General features: G+C 44.9%; 2 protein-coding genes across 3 annotated transcripts in view; one reads left to right on the forward strand and one right to left on the reverse strand.

Moving 5' to 3' along the window:
* Window positions 1-26,795, forward strand: part of SKI (SKI proto-oncogene) — an 86,744-nt gene that overhangs the window by 51,046 nt on the left and 8,903 nt on the right. For both annotated transcript variants that reach the window (XM_085899298.1, XM_085899299.1), the window contains 2 exons: window positions 11,363-11,550; window positions 17,506-17,897. In XM_085899298.1, coding sequence (XP_085755424.1) covers window positions 11,363-11,550; window positions 17,506-17,897 — 580 coding nt within the window. The remainder of the gene's footprint in view (window positions 1-11,362; window positions 11,551-17,505; window positions 17,898-26,795) is intronic.
* The window catches only part of LOC147019074 (protein kinase C iota type-like), a 186,643-nt gene continuing 179,657 nt past the window's right edge, over window positions 19,810-26,795 (reverse strand). Inside the window, exon 18 of the mRNA XM_085899304.1 lies at window positions 19,810-19,860. Within this exon, the coding sequence (XP_085755430.1) occupies window positions 19,825-19,860 (36 nt within the window). The 3' untranslated portion in view covers window positions 19,810-19,824. The remainder of the gene's footprint in view (window positions 19,861-26,795) is intronic.

A 26,795-nucleotide genomic window follows, 5' to 3' on the forward strand; every position in this document is an offset into this window, starting at 1 on the left:
CTATATGGTACACATTTACACAGAGAATTTATGCTTCTCCACCCCCACACCCCTGCATGAGGCCACGGCCACATAGACTATGTTATCCTCCACACAAAGTTTTATTTGTACCACAAGTTTGGAGTTTGTAACTTCAAAGATTTGGCCATGCATGGAACACAGAGAAAGAGAGAAAGAGATTTTTGCCTTTTATACATATTGTTGCGGTCTTCGCGCCCGCCGGCGTGCGACGGCCACGTAACTCGAATCGCGGCACGTCGCCCACCGGACGGACAATCCAGTCGTGACCCTCTCGGACTAACGCCGGGAACCAGTCACGGGTGGACCTTTCGGTCTCACCGCGATCGAGCCAATCAGCCCCCGCGTGGGATAGGGTTGCTCGCCAAATTCGAACTACCTAAGTACCCACGCGGAGGGTAGACCGGGCGATCGCACCTCGCCGCAGGTCGACTTCGGACACGGGCCACTTAAGCGACCCGTTCCGTACTATCAGAATAACCGAGCGGTGTTATCGTCGACCTCGGCCGGTTCGATTAATTATCGGGCGTACTCAGCCCACTACCAACCCTTTACGTGAAGCAAGATGGGGATTCAATGGGGAAAAGGACGAAGCGAAGCGGGAAAACAGTTCAACAATAAAGCACATTTATTCGCGGCACACGGGGAGCACACATATACATTTCCACCAATTGCACACAAAGAAGAAAACACTATTCGATTTACACAAAAAGCAAACATAAAAGTGAAAACACAGTGCAGAGCTAATTCCGACTACCGAGCACACGGCAACACTTATACAATTCTACTTCACAGACGGCGCCGACAACACATACCCAAAAACCAAGGAAAAGAAATACCCTCAAGAATGAGGTAGGCCTGGGGCCGAGACCTGGTCGGGCCTACCCGTCTGGTGATGAGACGCGGAGCGGCGATGGCCCCGCAACCCGCGGGCCTCGTGGACAGTGCCTGGCAGGGGGGTGGGAACGGGGCCCCCTTGGTCGCACTATCTCAGCGCGGGGGGAAACAGGAGGGGGTTGCTGATGCTCGGGGTATAGAGGATCTTTATTATATGCGACGAGCGTCTCCACCTCGGCCAGGTCGCGCTGTCGGCCTCCCTCGGGCGCGCAGCTCCTTGCACGACGCGAGCACCCCCTCGTCCGGTGTCGCCGCCTTTCCACAGCTCCGTCCCCTCCGTTCCGACTCCCACGCACACGACGAGCAGCTCCACCGCCCGCGAAGTCTTGACCCTCTGTTCCGACTCCTTCGCCTCGTTCCGACCTTTTACTACTCTCCGACCCCTCGTTCTCGTTCTGCTGACTCTTTCGCTCCGACTTTTACGACTCCTTTGACTGACGAACACCGTCCTTTTATCCCCCCGTAACTTCGCCTTTGACCCCCTCCCTTTGACCTTTCAACTCGCTCCCCATTGGCCCGAGAAAAAGTGGGCGTGAAGGCTTTTTGATCCACAAATTTGCATATATCGATCGCCCTGGGGGCGGGGCCAGATCGCCCTCGCTCACCGATTGGACGGCAAAAAGTGGGCGTGTGTCGTTTTGGATCCGTTTTTGAAGCAGAAAATCCGTGATTTTGTACACGCTGTTCAACGTGCGCCCTACACGAGTCCAGCATCGGTGCCCATGAGTGGCGCGAGGTGACGGTGATGCGATGGTGGGGGCTTGCGACGGGAAAGGTCATGGCGGTTGTGGTGAAGCGGCGTTGTGGTTGGTGGTTGTTGTTGTGGTTGTGATGGTGGCGATTGGTCCAAAATAAAGATAGTAAAAGAAAAACGGCTATCCTGAAGAGTCGCAGCACGTATAAATGACATGTATTCCCACTAGACAACGGGTTTGGGCCTAACTACACATGCACTTACCGAGATACCTCACCTAAGGGACCTGAATGGTGGTTTGCGAATCTGGTAACCACAACACTACCCCCTTCCTTTTTACAGACTCGTCCCAGTCGTCAAATTTTCGTGTGCCATCATGTGTAGTTTTCCCCTAGTACATTTTACCTACGGATCCCTGAGTGCGACATTCATGGTATTCGTGTCCCCAAAATAAATAACCTGAGGGCTGCGTAACTACCTAAACAAACTCACTCACACGGACGACTTAAATAAAATTGCCGGCGCTAAGACATACATGCCGGGGGCGCACTCATATGTACAGTACATCTTAACCTTAACTTACAAATTTTACACTAAACCATGGCCCAGGATCATTGAACTCTGCAAAGAAAGCAGTTAGCAGGGAGCCAGGCTGCCCACATGCAGTCTCTGACTCAAACAATGCAGGTGACAGGGAACGTGGCTGGCTGCTCACACGCAGTCCAAGGCCTTCCCTTTTGAACTGAACTCAGTGAACCACAACGGTGCTTGGGCTGCACAAACGCAGTCTCCGTGCCAGCTCAAGTGGCACACGCAATGAACACAACGAATGGATGCATGAACGGTTTGAACTGAATGCAGTGAACCACAACGGTGCATGGGCTGCACAACGCAGTCTCCGTGCCAGCTCAAGTGGCACACGCAATGAGCACAACGAACGAATGGATGAATGGATGGACGCAAAACACGGTGCACGGGCTGCCACTGCAGGCCCGTGTTGTAGCTGCCAACAGGGCAGTTCTTGCAGCTTGCAAACTGTTGCTTTTACGATCCTGGCGCACATGGAAATGAACAGGGGGGGGGCAAAGCAAAAATTGAACGGGGCTGGTGAACGTGGGCAGTGGGCATGGCATGGCAAAGGTAGCAGGCAAACACAGCCCGCAGAAGAAGGCCGCTGCAGGCAAACACAGCCGGCAGATGAACTGGCCGGCACAGGCCTTGAAGTACCACAGCTGCAGATGAAGTGGCCGGCACAGGCCTTGAAGCAAAACACGGCCAGCCGATGGCACAGGCCTTGCAGCAAAACAACAGCTGCCGATGAAGTTGGCCGGCCTCCGCCTCGAAGAAAAACACGGCCAGCCGATGGAGTTGGCTAGCCTTTGCCGTTCAGTGGAGGTTGGTGGAGGGAGTGCGGTGGTGCTGGCCACTTGGAAGTCGGGCTCGGACCTACCTACCTGTCTCCCTCCCAACCTATCGCCTTTGCCTGTCACTGTACATACCCACTCCCTTAATTTGTCAAACCCCAATTTAGCCCCAACTTATTTTTTTGTTGTTTTTATTTTTACTCCCCCACTATAAATCGTCCCCTAACCCCCTTTATCGTCCTTGTTCGGCTAACCTATCCTGTCACCTAACCTACTCCCAACCCCTACGTTCCCTTCCCGGAGGGGAATAAGGGAGAGCTAACGTCCTGTGTCGAGGCCCAACGAAGCCTCAGAATGGCCTCCTCAGAGTTCGGCGATCTATAACCAAAGTGGGTCCAGCGGCCCTCGAGATACCTCACCTAAGGGACCTGAATGGTGGTTTGCGAATCTGGTAACCACAACAATATATATATATATATATATATATATATATATATATATATATATATATATATATATTTGCCTTATGATTGGTATTATTAATTATATACATTATGGCCTTGGGCCTTGTGATACAACTGCTCTAACTTTGGTTTGGTTATATACAATAGATGGCACACTCTATATCACAAGTGAGCGTTGGGATGGTCAGGATGTGGTAGGTGGCCCACATGGCTGGCTGAGATATTTTAGTGGCGACATCCTTCGGATGCGATTTTTTTTTTTTTTTGTTTCTCTCCATTGGTGACGGTTTCACACTCAGGAAGTATAAAATGGAAGAATGTGAAAGTTAATAGAGCATGATAAAAAGTACCGTGCCAGGTGGCTTCACAACCCCATGTTTTTATCATCATAACTCGAAGGTTGAGAACCCAGATTTAAAGAGCATTGGTCTCAGGTTAGATTTTTTTTTTTTCTGTAAGATTGAGGCTCATGGAAGAGCAAGGCTAAATTGACCAAATTTTTTTTAATACATTGTCGAGTCTCATGGAATAGCGAGGATATAGAGCAGGACACAACATAATAAAGGGAAGAAACAGCAGGAGAAAGGGGAAACACCAGCAGCAGGGTGGAGGGAGAAAGTCGACGAGACAGACAAACAAGGAATGCAGGTAATTATGAGGGGTAGGGGAGAATGTAAGGGGTGGACAAGATGGATACATACATTAAATTTGGGGAGGGGTGAGGGGGCCTGGTTTAATTGTTGTGGAAAAGATCATGGTTTTGGACCACTTGAGATGGTGGTGAATGGCTGTCTTGAAGACTTGGAGGGAATAACGAGATTGAAGAGAGTGTGGAAGGTGGTTTCACAGGTGAGGAAAAAGAGGAATAAATGAGTGGAAGTTAGCAGTGGTTCTGGATTTAGGCATTTTCACGAGGAGGGGGTTGCTGGTGGACCGCATGCATCCTCCAGGTACCTGAAGGGGACAAAGCACAGACAGGGCAGATGGTGCAAGACCAGAAATGAGACTGAAGAATACAGAGAAACCACCAACCTGTCGGCGATGGCAAAGTGATCGGCCCAGAGACTCGGCTTCATCGAGAGCGATTCCAATGATATTGAAAGCCTTGGTTTCCACGGCATCAGGCTGAGCAAGATGCGAGGCAGGGGAGCAATCCCAGAGGGTAGAGCAGTACTACATCAAGCTGCAGATGAAAGCCATGTAAGTGGATAGAAGCTCAGGCGTGCCAAGGACTGACTTGGAAAACATGTAAAATTCCATTATATATATATATATATATATATATATATATATATATATATATATATATATATATATATATATATATATATATATATATATATATATATACAGGGGGCTGCAAAAGTAGGTATACAGTAAGGACTGTACTTTCTTTCATTACTGTATCCCTACTTTTGCAGCCCCCTGTGTGTGTGTATATATATATATATATATATATATATATATATATATATATATATATATATATATATATATATATATATATATATATTGTTGCGAATTCTGGCCCGTCCGGCGTGCGATCGGCCGCTTGACTCGAATGGCGGCCGCCTCGCCCACCGGAACAGACAATTCAGTCGTGACCCTCCGGGAACTACCGCCAGGAGCCAGTCACGGGTGGGGGTTTAACCCCACCACCACCCAGTCCGCAGTCCACCTGCGCGAGATAGGGTAAATCGCCGAAAGTCGATATACCTATGGTACTCGCATGGGTAATCTGCCGAGGGATGGGACCACGCCACAGGCCGACTCCGGACATGAACCGCTTAAGCGGTTAGTTCCATATTACAGGGATAACCGAGCGGAGTTATCGTCGGCCTTGACGGTTCCAATTAATTACCGGAATGTTGAAACCCACTACGAATCCCTTACGTGATGCAAGATGGAGATTTCAATAAGAGAAAAAGACGAAGCAAAACGGGGAACAATCGGACAAGCACATTTATTCACGGAAGGCATGTATATTACAATAAAACAAAGGAACAAAAGCAATACACGTATACGTTTATGTAAAGAAAAACACAAGCAAAGAACCAACGCAGATCTACAACCGAATATGACTTGCACGGCAACACTTATAACAGTTCTACTTTTCAAGACTGGCGCCACCCACAGACATTTACAAAAATCCCCAAAAGAAGAGGAAGTCGTGACTTCCCTGAGCGCGTCGAGTCCTTGGCGACTGTAACTCAGAGTCCCTCCGACGTGGTCCGCGAGCTCGTGCCGCGCGTCGCTCGTGTGGTCCGCTCGACAGCTCGGACGAATGAACAGAACCTCCGCCCAGGAACGATCACCGCCACTCTCCACAATTCCCCTTCAGGGACAACGGAACAGGAAAGGGAACGACGTTCTCGTCGACCTTCATGCCCACGCCTTTTGTCAATCACTTGAACGAACCAAGAGCCTCCAGCTTCCAACTCTCCACACCCACGCCTTTTGTAGGGGCCGGCTCCGCCCCTTTGCCCCGCCCCATTTCTGTCTCCACCTCCCTTCTGGAAGCTTCTCAAAAAGGGGCGTGCCCTCGCATTCCCCCCTCCCCGCACCGTGCGGGGGACGGGGAAAGTCAGTTTTGGCTCGGGGCCAGGGAATCATTCCCCCAAAATCAGGCCCCCACCTTTTTTCACCTTTGACCCCTGGCTCAAATCACTCCTCCCCCATGCCAAAGCACGGGAAAAGCAGAAGGGAAAATCCCACAGGCGCTGTTGGTTTTTGTTCTTGCACGCGCCGTATGACGAGGGAAGAAAGACTTGGGCGGGAGATGCCCCTTCGTACCCCGGCCGCCCCTCCCATCCGTCCCGTGAAGATGTGGTAGCGTAGTTGTGGAAGGTGGCATCGTGTAGTGAACGGCATGATCGTTGAGATGTTGGTTGTGGCGATGTTCGTTGTTGTTCTTGCACCAAATTAACAATAGCCAAAGAAAAACGGCTAACTGAAGCATCGCAGCCCGAATGGATCACATATATTCCCTCTATACAACGGGTTTGGGCTAACTACACATGAACTTACCGATATATCTCACCTGAGGACCCTTTATGGTGTAATGCGAATTTCCACAACTGTAACAATATGTATATAGAATTATTGCAGTGCTACAAACTTCGACCAATGCCGTGATGATGTCATCATGGCGACATCATGACTGCAAACCCAGAAGGACCTTCAGCATTTCAAGAATGTCAAAGTCAAAAGCTGTCAAAAGCTGTCACCAAGCAGATGAAAAGCGTAGCTACCAACTGGTTTTAGCCTTGTTGGTCTTCATCAGGGCAACATATCGCTGTTTCATCCACTTAGTGACTTTGAAGCCTTTCGGCATATATACTGGGGGTCCCAGCTGTGTGACTCTGGCTGCATGCTCACTCTCTGGGGGTCCTGGCTGTGTGGCTTGCGCCGATGACTGACTGTGCCATGCAGACTGTCTGGTGGCACAAGTGTCACAGCACCCGTTTCCCTGCTGCACAGATTTTGCCCATTTGCTCTTGTAGAATCGAGGTAACACATGTTGATGTGCCATGTTGTAAAATTCCATATGAGAGGCCTGAGCTAGCACATGTGGAGCAGCCCTTTGTGGAGTGTGATTTCCGCTATGAACGTACAATGTGGGTGATTTAAGTTAAACACAGATGGATGGTGTTGAGAAGAGACAGACATTAGGTTGAGGGCAACAGGGAAGTTATCTCGCCATCTGATTCTGGTCAATGCGAAATGGGGTTTGCAGACACTTATGTTGACACTCATTAAGATATAACTGATGCATAGTTAACACCTCATTAACCCCGAAGAATTATCGACATACTATTTGTAGTTATAGTTGCTAAAATACAATGATGAGATACCCTGTTTGGTGTACAACTGGACATTTTCCACAATTCAATTTTGCAGGTGATCCTAAATCAATTATGGGAAGCAGCACAAGGACAGTAATTTTCTTTTATCTGTCGGGGAGATCTGTAATGCCATTAAACATTTCCTTCCAGCACCTGGAACACCCCATTTAGGGGGGGGGGAGGGAGGTGAGCTCCAAAACTGGGTTGTCCAGGCTCTTGAAAACACAGGACTATTATTTCAGCTTTACACAGGAAAATCGTCAGTGCATCCAGCCGGTACAAACTCAGTGTCACAGGGCTACTGAATGGCTCGTTGGTGATGAGAACAATTACAGAATACCATTGATGGATTGACTTTGAAAGTACGCATTTAGAATGAGCGGGAAAAGCTACTGATAGCTACATTTGACATTAGTCCAAGTCACGAACACCCACAATGCTCTGCAGAGCGTACCTGTTCTGTGGGAAGCCTTACCAAATTAATAAGCATGCGAGTAACAGAACTCGAGCCATTTCATGGTGCTTAAAGTGGAGGATGGTATGAGCTCACACGATTAATCCCAAGCTTTCGTGTTGATTCTACAATGCCACCTCCTGCATCCGGATAGCTCCACAAGAACCTTGAGGACATGTCTGAGCACATTCGTACAACACGTTTTTATGCAAAATATTTGTGGGTTGCTCATCGACCAGTGGTTTGAAATACCGTACGAGGTTTTGCCTTTTGTTTTTGCTTTTTTAGATCCTCGTGGAGGATCTCTAAGTCTTACTCACGTTGTTGTTCTTGTGGACTTTTTTGTTTCACAGCCTACAGTTTTCATCGAAACCTCCTGAAACTTGGCGTATATATGTAAAAATTCCCCGCGCAGACAAGTAACCATCTCCGATTTTGAAAATTCCTCCTAGAAAAAAAGTTATGATGTCAAAATATCTCCGCTAATGGAAATCGCCTAAAAAATTCTCTCCGAAACTCGGCAAGCTATTTGAATTCTGTTTGCGGGAATCGAACAGGGCATTAGCAGAAATGAATTACCGCACATATGATACATCACTATGATGTCATATCAATTTTATGACATCATTCCTATTTTTTGACATTTTTTGTTTCACAACCCAGAGCTTTCATCGGATATTCATGAAACTTGCCATGTATATGCAGAAAGCCCACGCGCAGACAGTAACCATCTCAGATTTTGGAAATTCTTCCTAGAAAAAAGTTGACGTCATAATATCACCGCTAATGGAAATCGCCTATACCATTATCTCCAAAACTAGTTTGTTTCACAGCCTACAGTTTTCATCGAAACTTCCTGAAACTTGGTATATATATGTAAAAACACCCCGCGCAGACAGTAACCATCTCCGATTTTGAAATTCCTCCTAGAAAAAAAGTTATGACGTCAAAATATCTCCGCTAATGGAAATCACTTAAAAAATTATCTCCGAAACTAGGCAAGCTTTTTGAATTCTGTTTGCGGGAAACGAACAGGGCATTAGCAGAGATGAATTACCGCACATATGATACATCACTCTGAGCTCATGTCAATTTTATGACGTCATTCCTATTTTTTGACATTTTTTGTTTCACAACCCAGAGTTTTCATCGGATCTTCGTGAAACTTGCCATGTATATGCAGAAAGCCCACGCGCAGGCAGTAACCATCTCAGATTTTGGAAATTCTTCCTCGAAAAAAAAAGTTGATGTCATATCGCCGCTAATGGAAATCACCTATACCATTATCTCTGAAACTAGGCAAGCTGTTTGAATTTTGTTTGCGGGAATAAAGCTGGGCATTAGCACAGATAATTTATCGCAAACCTGATGCATCACAATGACGTCATATTCGTTTTTATGATGTCATCATTGAGAGGACGAGGATCTTAGCTCATTCGAGCTTGTTATTTGTCTTTTTAAACATTGCCACAGTATATTCACGATATCATTCAGAGCCAGAGATGGTTTGACTCCTGTTGGCACCTGTATAAATGATGATGATGAGTCTTTAACGGCGAGACTTATTCCCACCTTGTAGGGTCAGCTGGGGAAATTTTTTTTGGCTTTCACGAACTGGTTGGTCTGGCCTGACATTTGATTAAGTAGGTGAGAGCCGGAATTTAGAATTTCTTCATGGTGATGGCAATATCTCGCATACTCTTGGCAAAGGACGCCGTAGTATATTTAACGTCCACCAACTAATGCTGGCAGATGGGGGTGCCCAGTTTAACATCTATCCGAGTCGGGAAGGCACACTCGTTGATGAATCATCACCTTGCATGGGAAACACCAGGATGACCGTCAAAAGCTGGGTTGAGATTCGAACACAGGCTAGACAGCTCAGAAGCGAGAATTGTTTATATATTTATTTATAATATCGGGGCACCATGGTGAGAGCTTGAGAAAATGGGGAGCTAATATTTTCTGCACACACACACACACACATACACATACACATACACATACACACTCCACACCGATAGGAAGCTGGGTTATTGTTCAGAACCCAGGTCGAAAAACCAGTAAAGACCAGTAGCTTACTGGTCAACTGTTACCAGTTGAAAACCAGTAGCCAACTGGTACCAGTAAAGCCAGTTGGTTTCTTACTGGTTTTAATATGGAAATTGGAATAGAGTGATATATTACCAGTTGAAATACAATTGTATTTAATAACTGGTATCAACTGGGACCAGTACATTGTAACTGGTATCAACTGGGAGACCAGTACATTGCAACTGGTATCAACTAGGACCAGTACATTGCAACTGGTATCAACTGGAACCAGTAAGACTTTAACTGGTACAAATATGAGCTACTGGTTTTTTCAACTGGGAAATTGGAATTCTGACTGAATTTAACTGGTACCAGTTGAAACCAATAGAGACCAGTTAAAGACCAATTAGAACCAATAGAGACCAGTTGAAAATGTGTACTGGTTTTAACTGGTTTTTCGACCCGGGAAGATGAGTTTGGGAACACAAATGTCCAATTAAACATAATGTTTGGCCTACTGTCCATTTGGGCTGCGATGATCATCCAACAGCATAACCTGTTGTTTCCCAGTTGATGACATTGGTGAAAGGGGTGCAGGAGAAAGCCAGAGATTGACAGACAGAAAAGCATCTGTTCAGATGAACAAATATCCCTGCCGTTGCACAAGCAGTAGACTCGAGCTGTCCCGCGCTCTGAATGTTGAACTGTTATTACGCAGACGGCATTTGGCTTTAATTTTCCTTGATGTGTTGCTTTTGAAAAACCCGACCTGACCCAAGAACGCTCAACATATTTGCCGCATGTTCGGAACCAATTTGATTGCTTCCTCCCCCTCCTCTAGCCCGATTACGTGGACCTTCCTTTGTGCTGACGTCATCATTTGTGCAAACTCCTCATTATTTATTTCATTTCATCTTTGAACCATTCGATTGCATGACGTTTGTGTTACATCCCAAGGGGTGAGGTCAAATGAAGGAGTGTAATGGATAAAAACTTAATCTATTTGCTGTACAGTATGTGGAAGTCATCGGTTCTTGATTGTCATTATATCGGCCACTATTAAAACACTCGCCTTGTATTTGGAAAAGGCTTGGTTTGAAATATTGACCGCTCTTTGATGAAACATCACAAATCACACATTTTTGGGGTGAGTTGGGGGTGGGGGAGGGTGGTGGGGATTGGGGTGTGGGGGGGGGGTGGTATGGTATTGGGGTCTGCCAGGATCTGAAGACATTGGGTAAGACTCATATTAGTTTCCTCATCAAGGGCTACATAATTCACGAGTTATTAAGTTTGCTCTTTTGGGTGGGTAATGGTTTAAAATGATGTTGTGGTCCTTATGTAGCATTGTCTTGTGCTTTATCATATACAGTTAACTGTTACAGCTTTTATTTTATACAGCGAGTTTTCCCCAAAAAATGGAAACAAAGCGTTAAAGGGATGTTTCATGGAAAGACAGATAGTATGCATCAATAATTCTAAGGTACGGAGTGTCTTGGATGGATCAGCTGACCATCATGCCAACTTGACGTCAAACCCTTTATTCTCCCTTTCTCGTGTCCTCCCATGTACCCGATTGCATTTCACCTCAGATCGCAAATATGGAGGTTGACCCCATTCCGTCTCCCCGCTCATCTGCATTTCGACCATGGTCTGCGGGAGGAGGCGGATTGTGCCGAGGTGACAAAGAAGGGGTGGTAGGAGTCCACCCGGAGACATTGTTTCCCGAGCAAGGACTCCTCCTGAATCCTTTGACGATCATCCCTTCCTCGTTGAATCTGTACGTCAACGTGTGTGTGTGTGTGTGTGTGTGTGTGTGTGTGTTTGTGTGTGTGTGTGTGTGTGTGTATGTATGTATGTGTGTGTGTGTGTGTGTGTATGTATGTATGTGTGTGCGATTTAGTGTATTATTACATAATAGAATGTGCAATGAGCATTATGATTATATGATAATACATTAAACCCTTTAACAAGAAAGGGAGAAAGATTGAAGAGCAATATTGCATTGCTCGGTTGATTGTGACTGTCTGAACACAGCTAAGGATGTGGATCTAATGATGTAGACCTATGGTCGCAGTTTCTCTCAATCTCTCAATTTCTCTTCTCTTCTCTTCTCTTCTCTTCTCTTCTCTTCTCTTCTCTTTTCTTTTCTTTTCTTTTCTTTTCTTTACTTTTCTTTTCCTCTCTCTCTCTCTCTCTCTCTCTCTCTCTCTCTCTCTCTCTCTCTCTCTCTCTCTCTCTCTCTCTCTCTCTCTCTCTCTCAGGACTGTCACTATTCTTTGAGGAAGTTCAGTCATTCAAACTCCTGGGTCTCACTATCAGCCATGACCTTTCTTGAGTTAACCACATTTTAAAGTTGGCCTCCAAAGCCCAGTCTCTGACTGAGCATCCTGCGTCGCACGAAATGCTCCCCGGGCACACCTGAACTCTTATCCACCTACAAGACTTCATCTGCGATTTGATGGAGTACAGTTCTCCCCTCTGAGTTGGTGCTCCTGCCTCACACCGTGTCCAACTTGCCACTGTGGAAACCAAGGCCTTCAAGATTATTGAAATATTCCGCGATGAAGCTCAGTCGATGGGCCGATCAATTTCCCATCGCAGACAAGTTGACTGTCACTGTCTTCTACCACCTCCTTTCTGGTCTTGCACCCTCTGCTCTTTCCATGCTCCCCCTCCCCTCTCCCCATCCCCCAAGTTTCTTCCAGGCACACGCGGTCTGCAATCAACCCCCTTCTCATGAAACTAGCAAAATCCCGAATCACTGCTCACTTCCTCTAATTTGTTCCTCTTTTTCTCCACCTATGGAACAAACTTCCACATTCTTTTCAATCTCATTCTTCCTTCCAAGTCTTCAAGACAGCTGTTCACCACCCTCTCAGATCATCCCCAATCCAAAACCATGATCTTTTCTACTCCACTAAGCACCCTCCCCACCCTCCCCCTCACCTCCAAGCACACCTCTTTCCAAATTTGCAGGTTTTCCTTCCAAGAGTTTACTTCTGTCTCTATCTTGTTCACCATGCCTGGTGTTGGCTTTATGGTTAGTGTGGCGGGCTTTGGATCCTAGGGTCCTGAGTTCAAATCCCGCTCAGCTGTTGAATTAATACCAGGTGGGGTTAACTCGGCCTGTCATCTTTCCGAGGTCGGCAAAATGAGTGCCAGCATGCTTGTATTCTGTGTCGGAGTGGTGACCCGTCCAGGATTGTGCCCAATAGCCAAGGATGCTGCTTCGGCAGCACCAATGCTCTGCATAGAGTCGGGTCCCAACCTCCTCCTCCTCCTCCTCCTCCTCCTTGTTCACCCTCTCCTACCCTTCTTTCCTCTCCACATCCCTTATTTGTCCGAGTCTCCCCCTATTTTGTCCTTCATTCCTGCTGTTGGTCCCCCCCTTCCCGTCCCTTATTTCTACCCTTCCTTTGTTCTGTTGCATTGCATCCTGACCAGTTCAGTGATGCAGCTCTTCCATGAGTCTTGACTCTGTGTACAACCCCCCCCCCCCACCCACAAACATCCTCTATATGTTAATGTCATGCTTTAGGAATGACCGTTAATGTTCAGCAAATGATTTGATTTGTGAGGAACAGACTTGTGAAAAAAACGATGTGTGTGCTTTTGTGTTTGCGTGTACATGGTCACGCGCATCTTTATTCAGTGGGGTCTTCATCAACCATAACTTGTTTCTCTTTCTACATTCACAATCCTTTCAAATACCCTCCTGTGTACACTGGGTCAGATCGCAGTCTATGGTAATGCTTTGCGAAGACCTCTCCCTAGGATCGATGATTCATTTTAGTTCAAGTTTTTCTCCCATCTGAATTTTTGGTAAATGCACTCGTTATGCTCATCGTACGCAGCTTGGGGCTGTGCACCACACTCATCTTTGCTGGCCTTTCCTTTTTTAGTATCCTCCTATTCCCTCTATCTTTAGTCGTTTTCTCACTTTCCCCTTTTATTTTTAATTTTGTATCCGCTCTTACAGCTTCTTTCTACATCTACATCTTCCAGAAATGGGTTTTTTGTGGTTTTTGGCATCCTTGCGTTAATGGCATCTTTAACTGTTTAAGGGCTTTTTCACAAGTTTCATATGAACCACTTATTGTTTCGCTGATTAAGCCGTTAAAAGTTAGAAGATGTTGTCCAGGACTGCTATTTATAAGGGCTTGTTAAAATCCGTCACCGGTGCACATCGTCCCTTTTTACCTTTGGGTCCATGGCAATATAATGGGGAGATCTCTGCACCAGTCCCGTCTGCATCTCCATGATCGCGTCTCCGGAACTTGCGTTGGAGGAGCGGAATCAAGACGTATCATTGTGGACTTCCCATTGGTGTGAAGATGGATCATTGGTCCATGCTTTTGAAGCGATTCTAATAACTTGAGAACGAGACTTATGCTTGCAATCCTCGCAAATTACGTTCACTCACGTAGTGCAGCCTAGTGTCCTTCATGATGTCACCGCCAAGACTGGGTGGGCATTGCTTGGCCTTTTTTTTGTTATCGTAAACCCGGTAAACATAATCCAGCAACAGATATTGCTCAGAAGGTCTTGTCATTTTACAATGGAAGAGACGATATGGACCCAAATATTTTACCTACAATTTTTTTTTCTTCACAGGAGTGAGGCTTGTTGAAGAGGAAGGTAGAACTGACAGTGGGACAAACATCGAGGGAATTGACAAACAGGAAAAGGGGAGAGGGAGGAGGGAAGGAAACACTTCTTCTTTTTCTTCCTCTTGCATACAATAGTGAGAGTGAGACAGGTAGCTATCATTTTGTTGGGGCGCGACTATGCCCCTGATGTTGTGTCCCTGTTACCAGCACATTGGTACTCATTTCACTGACCTCGGAAGGATGACAGGCTGAGTCAAGCCCACCCCGGTGTTAATTCAGTGGCCAACGGGGCTTGAACTCAGGACCCTAAGATCCCAAGCCAGCCACCATAACCACTAAGCCAACACCAGGCTTATAAGGAAACACTGAAACTAGCAAGCAAAATGGTTGTGTTAGGAAAGGTTAATGGGGGTAATGAAGATCATGTGTCAGAATTGAGAGAACAAGAGATGGTGGTGGCACTGCTTGTGTCAAGTCCTGGAGAGAAGAGCGAGACAAAACAGGCTCTGGAAGGTTAGTGGTTCCATATGTAGGAGAAACGAGGAATAAAATAACTGAGTGTGCAGTCAGCCTGGATTTTGAAAGTTTAACCAGGAGGGATAACTGGAAGAACACGTGCATCTTGTTGAATTGCTGTGGAGGGTCAGAGGATTGAGAGAGCAGAGGGAGCAATGTTGCAGAAGAGACGATGAAAAACAGACCACCGACCTGCCTGCGATGTGAGAGCAACAGAGTTTGAGCTTCTGTCTAATCATTGGGAGATTCCAATAATTTTAAGAGCTGTAGATTCCACAGAATTCAGAAAAGACAGATGTGAAGATTTTCCAAGGAAAAACTTAGATCGACGGATGATGGAGGCCAGCTTTGCTATGTGGTCAGATGAGGAAAGGTCGTGGCTGATGGTGAGGCCTATAAGATCAGGAGATTGAACCTCTTCCTGCAGATGACCAAGGAAATAGGTTGGTTCCTTTGACGAATCTTCTGGAACATTAGGGTAACACCGTCAGATTTTCCAGCATTGATGGACATGTTCCATTTGTCAGACCAGGGTCTAATCATTTCCGGATCAGCAGAGACACAGCTGCTGTTTACTTACCAGAGGGATTGGTAATGTCTGACACAATGTGGAGTCGTCTGCAAAAAGGAAGAGAGGGTTTTCCAGAGCATTGGAGATATCATTAATATGGATGAGGGATAAGATGGGGCCCAAAACTGCCTTGGGGAACTCCAGCCTCCACTGGGAGAGCAGAGCAGAATCGAGAAGAGGATTCAATTGATGGTAACATGTTGACTGCATGAGTGGAGGGAGTGGGAAATTTTGGGAAGGAAAGCTGCTTTTTATGCCACAGGCAGAGAGCTTGGCAAGCAAAGCAGGATGCCAGACTGTATCGAAGGCCCGATATATGTCCAGTGAGACGGTCCCAACTTCCTGTTTGAAATTGAGTGCCTCCAACCATTCCTGAAAGATGAGCTGAATAAAGCATGTCAAGAGTTGAGTGACTGGGACAGAATCCAAACTAATGGTCAAATATCAGACTGTTTGAAAGCAGGAAAGATTTGACATCAGAAGCAATGATGGATTCCATGACTTCCCTTGTAATTGGAAGGAAACTCACCAGTTTATAGTTGGTGGCATCTGTTTTTGCACCCTTCTTGTAAATAGGGGTGATGTTTAATGGTTTAAATGTGTGGCGGAGGTGCCAAAAGAAGGACAGACTGAATGGGGCAGATAGGGAGGAGCAAGGATATCGGAGCAGGATTTGAGAACATGCGCACTGATACCATCTGGGCCCATTACAGAAGCAGGGTCAAGGACAGCACTGTCTCTATCTTCTCGAATGAAAAGGACACACAGTCCAGTGCATAGTGGGTTCGTTTGGGTAAGATGGGAACACAGCAGAATAGGTTTGTGCACACGAGATTTGGAGGCAAAGACAGAGTTTAGACATTGCCTTATCTTGGGCAGTGGTGCAGTACTGTACTGCCGTTTGACATGAGGGATGGGATGGGATGGAAGGGGAGCATTCACCAGAGACAGATTTGACAAGGTGTCACCATGATTTGGAGGAAGGAGAATGGTTTAAGAGTTCAACCTTGAGATTTGCAAGCTGATGTTTGCTGGCTTGCTTCAGGATAGACACACAGTTGTCGCGAGCTGTTTCTTACTGCCACAACTTGAAAGGAATGAGACTGGAATTCCTGCATAGATTTGAGATTCATGCCACATCTTACTCAATAAATGGACATTGTGCCATTTAGTGAACTTTTTTATTTTTAACAAAAATGTTTTAAATGTTTATTGTGGAATGGATGAAACGGCTGCACCGGAACTGTGTGAATTAATAAGCACAAAATGTTTATTTATTCCTCCTTTTATTACAAACAAGTTGGGTCACCTGCTTGGCTTACAACTTACTTAGACTTTAGTAAAATATCAAGAAGATTGTTGTAGCAAAAAAATTAATTTGGGGTGCAATACAGCATTGATGGGCCAAATGGCCTCATTTTCTTGTTGAAGGTCGTACAGGAGCATGTGACCCTTCGTTACACGGTCTATTAATTTCCATTCTGCATACGGAACATAAATATTTAAATGCAATTGGTTCATCCCAGGAATGGATGACCTTCGAATCACTGAGGCACAAGCCCGAGGGGGCGTCCTGGCATATGACACTATCGCCCAAAGCACAGTTATTTGATGTTTTTACTTCCATTTGAGTAAGAATTGAAAGTTTTTACTGTGTGTTGATCTTCCGCGTCGTGTGAACAGAATGTGATGCAGCAAATATCAGGGAAAATGGCCCAGCGTTTTGGAAATGTATAAGGAACCACAAACAAGTGTGTGTGTGTGTGTGTGTGTGTGTGTGTGTGTGTGTGTGTGTGTGTGTGTGTGTGTGTGTGTGTGTGTGTGTGTGTGTGTGTGTGTGTGTGTGTGTGTGTGTGTGTGTGTGTGTGTGTGCATGGCCCCCTCTCACTGGCACAGCTGCAGCTGAATTTTGTAGTTTTCTGGCCCTCTGTAGTGTTTGATTCAGTTATTCAATGTTCCATTTCCTTGATGCCTGAATTGTATTTTGTCATTCATCTGAATTCATCATTCTGACCATGTATTCTGATATCCCCAGGTGCTACACATATCATGGCTATGATTCCTGCGTCGCACCCAACATTGCCTTGGCTCCACCACCTGCCACAGCACCAACAGCCTCTCATATCCGTAGTCCCGATACGTCCTCCTGGGGTCATTCTCCAGCCGTCTCGATTTCCACAACCCCACTTCGACCCTCGGCCGATTCTGTACGGTTCGTCTCACACAAACCCCCTCGTACTCCACCGCCACGACCGCTGCGTACGGCTTCGCCACGGCATGGTTCTCCAGGTCGTGCGACAGCTCCCCCCACTGTACCTGCATCTGCATCGATGCCAATTCTGCTGACCCTTAGCCAAACTGGAACAACACCGTCGACAGGGGAGGCAGATTCGGATGAAGTGGACATAGAAACAGATGGAGGAGAGGGTGAGTTTGATGTAACTTTTTATTTCGTCATAATCTCAAATTGAGAAAAACAACTCCAGAAGGAATGTCAAAGGTTTATTTATGCGAAGCATAATTGATATATGTTCTGTCATTTATGTACTATGCTCCATGCAGAGAATTTGTGCTGCCGAAGCGTTTTTTTTGGCTCGGGCTACAATGCTGGATGGGTCACCACTCTGACAAAGGAAGTTACGGCAGGAATTTGGAATTTGGCCAGGGTACCGGCAATAGCTCTCCTACTCCTCACGAAGGACACCATGGGGATCTTTAACGTCCACCAGCAAATGCTGGTAGATGGGTTGACCAGTTTAACGTCTATCCGAGGGATGGCACACACATTGATGAATCGCCCCGCCTGTTAAACACCGAGATGACAATTTATAGCTGGGCCAAGAGGCAACCCAGGTTGTACAGCTTAGAAGTGAGTATGCGTACCTCTTGGCCATCCTGCCATATATGTAAATACACACTGCTGTGCAAAGGTCTCAGACACATTCAGGAGTTATAATATAAAGACGTTATGAGCATCAACAATATCCTCAAAACCTCCCCTTATGTTTTTACTTTTATAACAAAGTTAACTATTATTAATGCAGCTTAGTTTTGGTGAGAAGAAACCAAGCTTATCATTCAGCAATCTTTAATTCACATGGATCATAATCTTCACAAACTTGTGATCACAACTCAAAGTAAACTACAAATGACAAGCTAATATAAAGTGTAGCTTATCCATCACATCAAATTGATTACTCATTATCAGGTGTTCATCATCATCATCATCATCATCATTACCATCAGGTGTTCCTCTCTAAATGTCAATAAAACTAAAAGCCAACTTTTCATTCTACATCATACAGATCTATCAGGATTAACTGTTAGCTGAAAACAAAGTTGTTAAATTTTCAGTGGAAAATCACCAGAGAATGTGTTTCTGCATAAAGAAGGAAAAACATCGAGTGAAATAATTCACATCATTCTATTTTCATGTAGTGGTATCTGAAGCACAATCAGTAAGTACACAGAAACATCTGTCATTGAAAAACCCAGGACTGGAAGATCTGGAAATCTGTCCAACAAGGATGAGCAACACTTGTAAATATTGGCTCGGTTCCATAAAATTCCTTCATATTTTAGGAAAACTTCCCCTTAAAGAATACTGTGATTCCTTCGTGAGGATTTCCTTGAGGGCTGTTGCATAAACAACCCTGAGGAATTCCTCAAGTTAGGATTTCCTTAAGGTTGAGAAAATCCTCAGGAGTCGTTGTTATGTGAGCCAACCATTCAGATTGGAGATAGGAAGAGGCGTCCGAAAACTCGATGGCAGTGAAGTGATCTACAAACTGGTTTCAGTAAGAGACAGAAGCACCCATGGAGACTTCTCAAGCACAAGAGAAACAATACATTGTATAAAACAAACATTGTTGTGGGCATGACTCCTGGGGAATCAAAGATCCTTCCTGTAATTCTAGTTATTCCTTGGTATGTGTTTTAGATAAGGGTGATGTCATCATCGACATCAAGCGTGTTGAGGCGGTCTCTGAAAACACGTTCGTAACATCTTGCGAAGCAATAATTCACTTCTTTGTGACCAATTTATACGAAGGGCACCATTTGGAAACTCAAAGTTTGGTGCTTCAGGACGGGGGTGAGGGAACGTGCTCCCTTGAGTTTAAGAAAAAACTTAAGGGATATTCGAACATGCAGCCAGCCTCAAATTAAGGATGTCCTGAAGGGGAAACTTGAGGAAATATTTAAGAAAATTCTCATTCTTTCCTCAAGAATGCTTTATGGAACTGGACCAACATCCTTAAGGAATATAAAGAAAAGACAAGTGTTCAATTGAGAACAGAACTGGCAGAAGGCTGATGTGTTGTCCATCCATCAATAGTATGAAGATCTCTTGAAATCAGGACTTAAAGAATATGTTGCAGGAAGAAAACTTCTGTAAAAAAAAGGGAAACGAGACTAAAAGGCTAAAATGTGGACAAGAGCATATAAATTGAATGATGGAACAATGGTCAAATGTGTTTTGGACAGATGAGTCAAAGTCTCAGTTATTTGGATCTAATCAAGACAGTTTGTGTGAAATGACCAAAAACTGAACCTTGTAAAGAGTCTTGCTTGAAGCCAACAATTAAGCATGGAGGAGGTTCATTTCAGGTTTGGGGGTGCACATCCTTGTGGTGTTTGAAAATTGCTGAACATTCATGGTATACTGACTGCAGCAAGATGCAAACAAATTTTCATCCACCATGCTATCCACACTGGCACAAGGGTTATTGATCTGAACTTAATCTTACAGAATGATAATAACCCAAAACACTTTTTGATAAATAAAGCCCCATGCTCTTCCAGCCAAAGAAAGCTGCGTAAAGCTACTGAGAAAAGCTTTGGATTCTCCATATGAAAAATCATAGCCACCTGTAGTAATTGATTTGGTGGGAGCTCATTGGTTATTACCCTCGCCGGAGGAAAGGGAATTGTATTTGCGTTTGTTTGTTTGTTTGTCTGTCTGTGTCTGTGTCTGTTTGTTTGTTCACACAGAACTTGTGTTTTTTTCCACAACAACTTTTTGGATTGAGACGAAATTTTCACCAGAGGAGCGCGATTCATGTAGAATATCTTGTTGATAGTTATGACATCATATGCCTGGCGTTGGCTGAGTCGTTAGTGTGGTGGGCTTGGGATCCTCAGGTCCTGAGTTCAAGTCTCATTCGGCTTTTGAATTAATACCAGGTTGGGGTTGACTCAGCCTGTCGTCCTTCCGAGGTTGGCAAAAACGAGTACCAGCTTGCTGGGATGATTGAGCCATTTTAGTATCCTGTGTTGGAGTGGTGACCCGTCCAGGATTGTGCCCAATAGCACAGGAGACTGCTTCGGCAGCACAGACACTCTGGACAGAGTTCGGTCCCAATGGATGGATTGGTCATGTGGTGTGGCAGCCATGTTGGAAAAACGGGAAAACTTTGGACCACTGTGTCTCAGAAATTGCACCAAGGAAATAATTGAAACTTGGCACATGGAAAATCCTCCTCGTGGGGAATAAATGTGATAAAAAAATTACGTCATAGGTGCCTTCGTTATGATGTCATAATTGCATATGCCAAATGCTACATGTGATCAGCATGAAAATTTCTGAGGGTCATTGAAGGATAAAATGGTCCCCAGAAAAAAAATAAATTGATGATGTCATTGGTCACGTGATTCGGCAGCCATATTGTTTTTTTTTTTTAAACCTTCAAAAATCTTCTTTTCTGAAGTGGTTGAACAGATCGAGGGGAAACTTTAGATGTATGACCGCCTATCCATGAGGAACAAAAGGTTCACACACATGACGTCATTGGCCACGTGTTTTGGCAGCCATATTGGATTTTCCCTCAAATGAATAAAAATCTTGTCCAGAACGCTGCACAAATCGAGAGGTAATTTCACACAAATGTTCCCCAAGCCTTCGGTGTCTAAGTTTGTGAAAAAATAATTGATAGGTCACATGGTTTGGCAGACATATTGGATTGAAGAAAAATATTAAGTGTTTTCTCTGGAACCGCTTAATTAATCGACATGAAACTTCACAATTATCTAGTAGTGATGGGGAACACGTTTTAAATTCCAACTTGAATCAAGAGACGGGGGCGGGAGTGAAGAGGCCGGACGGGGTAATTAAATTTTTGGGCGGGGGTAAGGAAAGTGAAGGCGGGGGGTGGGAGGCGGGGGGAATGGGGCAGGGGTGGGGGATGAGTAGGTGGGGGCAAGCACGCCCTGTCCAGTCCATGTCCCTCGAGTGTGGGTGAGCTGGTGAGGGTGGTTGAATGAACGGAATACGTCTGTGACGGGGTTTTGGCTATCTATATATTAATACTGAAGGACCAATTTTGTGCTCCTCCTAGCGGTCGCGTCACATTTTTCTCGGTACTGTGACCTGGACTGAAATAAACTTTGTACCTGTAAGAGTGCATCGCACATTGTGGCAATAGTCAACTTTCAACTCTGAGGCAGAATAAACACTTTTCGTTGAGACGGGGGTGAGGAGTGAAGAGGCGGGGGCAGGGGATGGAGAGACGGGGGCAGGGAGTGAAGAGGCGGGGGTAAGGTAAGCAAATGTTTGGGGGGGGGTAAGCAAATTGAAGGCGGGAGACGGGGGGGAAATGGGGCGGGGGATGAGTGGGCGGGGGCTGGGGTGAATTAGGCGGGATTGAGTGTGAGGGGTGGACAGGGGGCGGGGGCCTGGGGGGAAGTGGGGCGGAGAATCAAGAGATGGGGAGCGGGGAGTGAAGAGGCGGGGCCGGAGTAATTACATTTTTGGGCGGGGGTAAGGAAATTGAAGGCGGGGGGTGGGAGGCAGGGGCGGGGGATGAGTCGGCGGGGGCAAGCACGCCCTGTCCAGTCCATGTCCCTCGAGTGTGGGTGAGCTGGTGAGGGTGGCTGAATGAACGAAATCCATCTGTGATGGGGTTTCGGCTCGTTAATATTATTATTTTTTGAATAAGGCTCACTTGGCTTTGCCTGGATGGGTTTGAGGGTAGAGTAGTAGCAGCTGAAATGTGAATCCTGTCCAGGTTCCTCCTGATGATTTCATCTTTGCTTTTTGCTTGTTTGGGTTCCTTCTGATGACTCCAAGCAGGACTGTACCTATTTGATCTTTCATCTGATTTGAATTTAATTTATTTTAACCCATTCTAAATTCAGTTGAATAATAATAAACGTCGTGGGTCAGGGTCAGGTGTCAAATCAAAGTGGGATGTCTTGGTACCCATTCATCACTGCCAGCAGTTATAAAGTGACAGTTCTAGTTATGTCACTTAATAATTACGTAACACACCAGTACACAAACACCACACAAAACTACACAAACACCACACAAAACAAGTCCTGACGTGGGTCTGCAAACTATGATTGCTCTTTTTCTTGTTCTGAGGTGTGTGTGTGTGTGTGTGTGTGTGTGTGTGTGTGTGTGTGTGTGTGTGTGTGTGTGTGTGTGTGTGTGTGTGTGTGTGTGTGTGTGTGTGTGTGTGTGTGTGTGTCATTTCGTTGTGTACAGCATATGGTGACAGTGTTGCATCACTGCTGTAGTTGGCTGTGTCACCAATGCAGTGACCCCGAGAGCTTAGAGCAGGAATTTGTTATTTGTTGAGAGTGCTGGCCTGGGTTATCGAGATTTGAACCCAGGCCAGCTTGCTCGAAAGCAAATGGCCATATGTCACTTAAACATAGATGTGTGTGTGTGTAAATGGTGCAGTAAGTTTTAAAATGGTCAAGAATTTGAGTGATCTTGAGCATTCCTGCATGTAATCAACTGTTGTCACTCAAGCAGACATTAAACCTGTTGAACTGGTGATTTTGAAGAATTGCTCACCAGTTTACCATACATGACATTTCAGAATTGGATGTCAGTGTTGGAAGTGAGGAAACCATCATTAATTCTCACTTGAAATTCAATAAGGCCAGCGCAAGGCAGGTACGATAATTATCTTATAATCCAACCAGACGAAGGGAGATGTCACACCTGAATCAAAACTCATGTCACACCTGAATCAAAGCAAGCCAGCTTGGAAATGAGACATTGTTGGTCCCCAAAAAGAAGAAACGCGTTCATGGTTCCGGCAACTGCTGGACAACGTATGGAAAGTATTGGTTCACCTTCTGTTTAAATTATATGGAGAAAAATGTGTGCACAATATTAGTGATTTGTTGCACAATGAAGTGAATTGATGAGTAGTATACAGATGATGGTCAGATATGCTGTCTCACGCCGTGACTTGACTGGATGATCGTGCTTGCCCTCAAACGGCAAACGTGACCTTTTACTGCTCTCGCAGTGATAGCTTGGGAAGTTTTAAATCCATGCAGTCCAGATTTTCACCCTGTCATTTTGTGGTATGCTGTCTCCTTGGACTACTCACATAAAATTTAAGTGGCATTAACTTTACCGACAATCGACATCAAAGCACGTGTCCTGAAATACAGTAGCTGTGTGTCCGTCCCAACTCAGAAAATGCCATCAACGTGCTACTACATTGATGGGACAATTGTGTTTGTGGAGCAGGGGAATAAGATTGAGGCTCATCAAAGAGCAAGGTGATGGAGGGTAAAAAGGCAACATACTGACCGGGGGCAATCCTAACAGTTGGTGACTATTTTATGGACGAGGAGTTGGGAGGGGGGGTGTGGGGGGGAGCGATGGGAGTTAAGGACTTGAAGAAAAAAGTGAGAGGTCAGGTTGGTGGGGGTGGGAGGCTTGAACATAGTTGTGTGTGTAAATCGTGATGAAGAAGAAGAAGAATAAAGGGGGAGTGGAGGACAGCGTTGGAGTGGGGTGGATGACAGATAGCTGGGATGGGGGTGGTGAGTTGAGGACTTGAAGAAGAAGGGTTGAGCACTTGAAGTCACATTTTGCATTACCCCAAATTTCCATGGGTCCCTGCCATTATGCTGTCAAAGGACATTCAAAGGACATGGATGTGAGTGATTGACAGTAAAAAAGAAAGAAAGGAAGAAGATTGACATTTTTGAAACGTGGTGTTGGAGACTAATGTTAAAAATTCCATGGACTCGATATTTGAACAAACAAAGCAAGAGGAACAAACAAATCGATATTTGAATAAATTTGACCAGCGTGTACATTATATTAGAACTGCTGATGGTAAAACAGAAACTGTCATACTTTGGACACGTGTGCAGAAAACACAAGTCTGTAGAAGTCAACCATGTCTGTATAAGAATGGTTTAGACAAGACGAGGAAGAGGCAGACCCTGCATATGCCGGATGGATGGGGTAAAGGCTTCAACTAAACTGTTTCTGCCAGAGCTTTGGGGAGCAGTGCAGGATAGGGATGTTTGGAGAAATCTGACCATGAATGTCACCAAAAGTCGGCCACGACTTGACGGAACAAGATAAATAATTAATATTATTTTGTTTATTACCCCGCATGCGCGAAGCGAAAAGCAGGGTTAAGCAATTGGTTCACTTTGTCTTTGTCTGTCTGTCCACAAACATCAGTTTATGATCGAGGAACAACTTGATTTCAATTGAATGTTGCGTGGTATTTTGAACACGAATCAGAACATGAATCGGAAAACGAAATTGTAGTTCAGCAGTACTTTGGCTCTGAATTCGTCCCGATCACGCGTGTGCAGAGAGGAGTAAGAAAATTATTTACGACGTCATAAAGGACACAAACAACAGGCACAAATAATTAATGAAACGTGTTAAATAAGGTGGTGTAACAGATGCATCAATGGTGGTAAACTTCTGAATTTGTTTTTGACAATCTTTAAAAAATTTTGTTTTTAATTTCAATTGAATTATATACTTAAACATTGCAGAACACAAATAAACTTCTTGGCACTTTCAAAAACCCTTCCGTTTAGCAGTATTTGACAAAAATGGGTAAGGTGTCAGGCTATGAATCTCATTGACACAGCCATGCACTTGACACTCCAGCATCATGCTTTCTGTACTGACGCTGTGACGTCACGTTCATGAAATCTTGCTCTTGCCATAGTCCAATGGTGGCGAACAGTGGATATGGATTTGTGATCTTTATTGTTCAACCTTATATGAAAGTGTGTGTGTGTGTGTGTGTGTGTGTGTGTGTGTGTGTGTGTGTGTGTGTGTGTGTGTGTGTGTGTGTGTGTGTCAGTCACACGAATAATAATAATAATTTTACTATAATTCACCGTCTGTCTGTTCCCAGGTACCGCAAAAACGGCTGAACTGATCGCAACCATTTTTTGGGTGTGTAATCCTGGAACCCCTCGGAGTAAAATAGCCATAAATATAATAACATGACCCCCTTGACGGCTGCCGAAGGGAGCGGGTGCTTCCAGCAATAATAATAATAATAATATTAAAAATAATAATAATAACAAGAGGCGAATACTTTGATATCGCGCAGCTGGGGGCAGTAAAAGTCTAGGTTAAGAGTGATGAAACAATTTTGCAGTTATAAAATTTAAATGTAGACACGGTGAATTAGCATGCATGATGGGAAGAGTTGTCACGTTGGACAAATTTCTATTTATAGCCATCAGATCAAAGGGATGTACGCGGCCATAAGTGTGACAAGACGTGCAAGAAGACACAGGACAGAATAGCCAATTATATAACAGCGCGATGTCGCCGCACTGTAATAACCACTTCTGTCACCAAAAAAGAGGATGAAATCACCTCCACAAGATGTTTTAAAAACATTTCTGGTGAAAAACAATGAAGAACGAGAGTTACAACACTGCACGTAAGCAACGAACGGAACAGGAAGATTATCACTTCCTGCTCAGAAAATCAACTTCCCGCGTCACACAGAAAACGATTCAGCACAAAAAAACGTCGCTCTTCTGCATTAACCCCGCCCACAATTCACCTGGCAATCTTCGCCCACAATCAACCCGGCAATCTCCGCCCACATCACACCCAACAATATGTGTGACAGAAGACACAGGACAGAATAGCCAATTATATAACAGCGCGATGTCGCCGCGCTATAATAATAAGTCCGACTTTGAGCTTTAGCGGTTTCTGTCATAGAATAATGATAATGGCACTATTCGAAAGCTAATAATTGATTTACTTGTTTGGAAACCTAATTATCGATTTAGTTGGAACAAAAATTTGTTCCAAACAAAAATATATTGGAACAAAGTTGTTGGAACAAAAATATATTTATATATATATTGGGAAGTCGATCTCGTCAAAAAAAAAAAAAATTCCAAAAATGTTTTTTTTGAGATTTGTTCTACCCTTATTATCAGTATTTAAAATGGCGATTTCAGTTAATACGATGACGATTTCGATGAAACTTGGTTGGTCGGTTCATACCATGACCGAGTTGTGTGCAAATGAGAACCGTTGCTATGGACACCACCGTTGCCTAGCAACGG

This window comes from Eptatretus burgeri, chromosome 10, assembly GCF_056783735.1.
Source record: "Eptatretus burgeri isolate ZD-2024b chromosome 10, Ebu_testis_v1, whole genome shotgun sequence".
Lineage (NCBI taxonomy): Eukaryota > Metazoa > Chordata > Myxini > Myxiniformes > Myxinidae > Eptatretus > Eptatretus burgeri.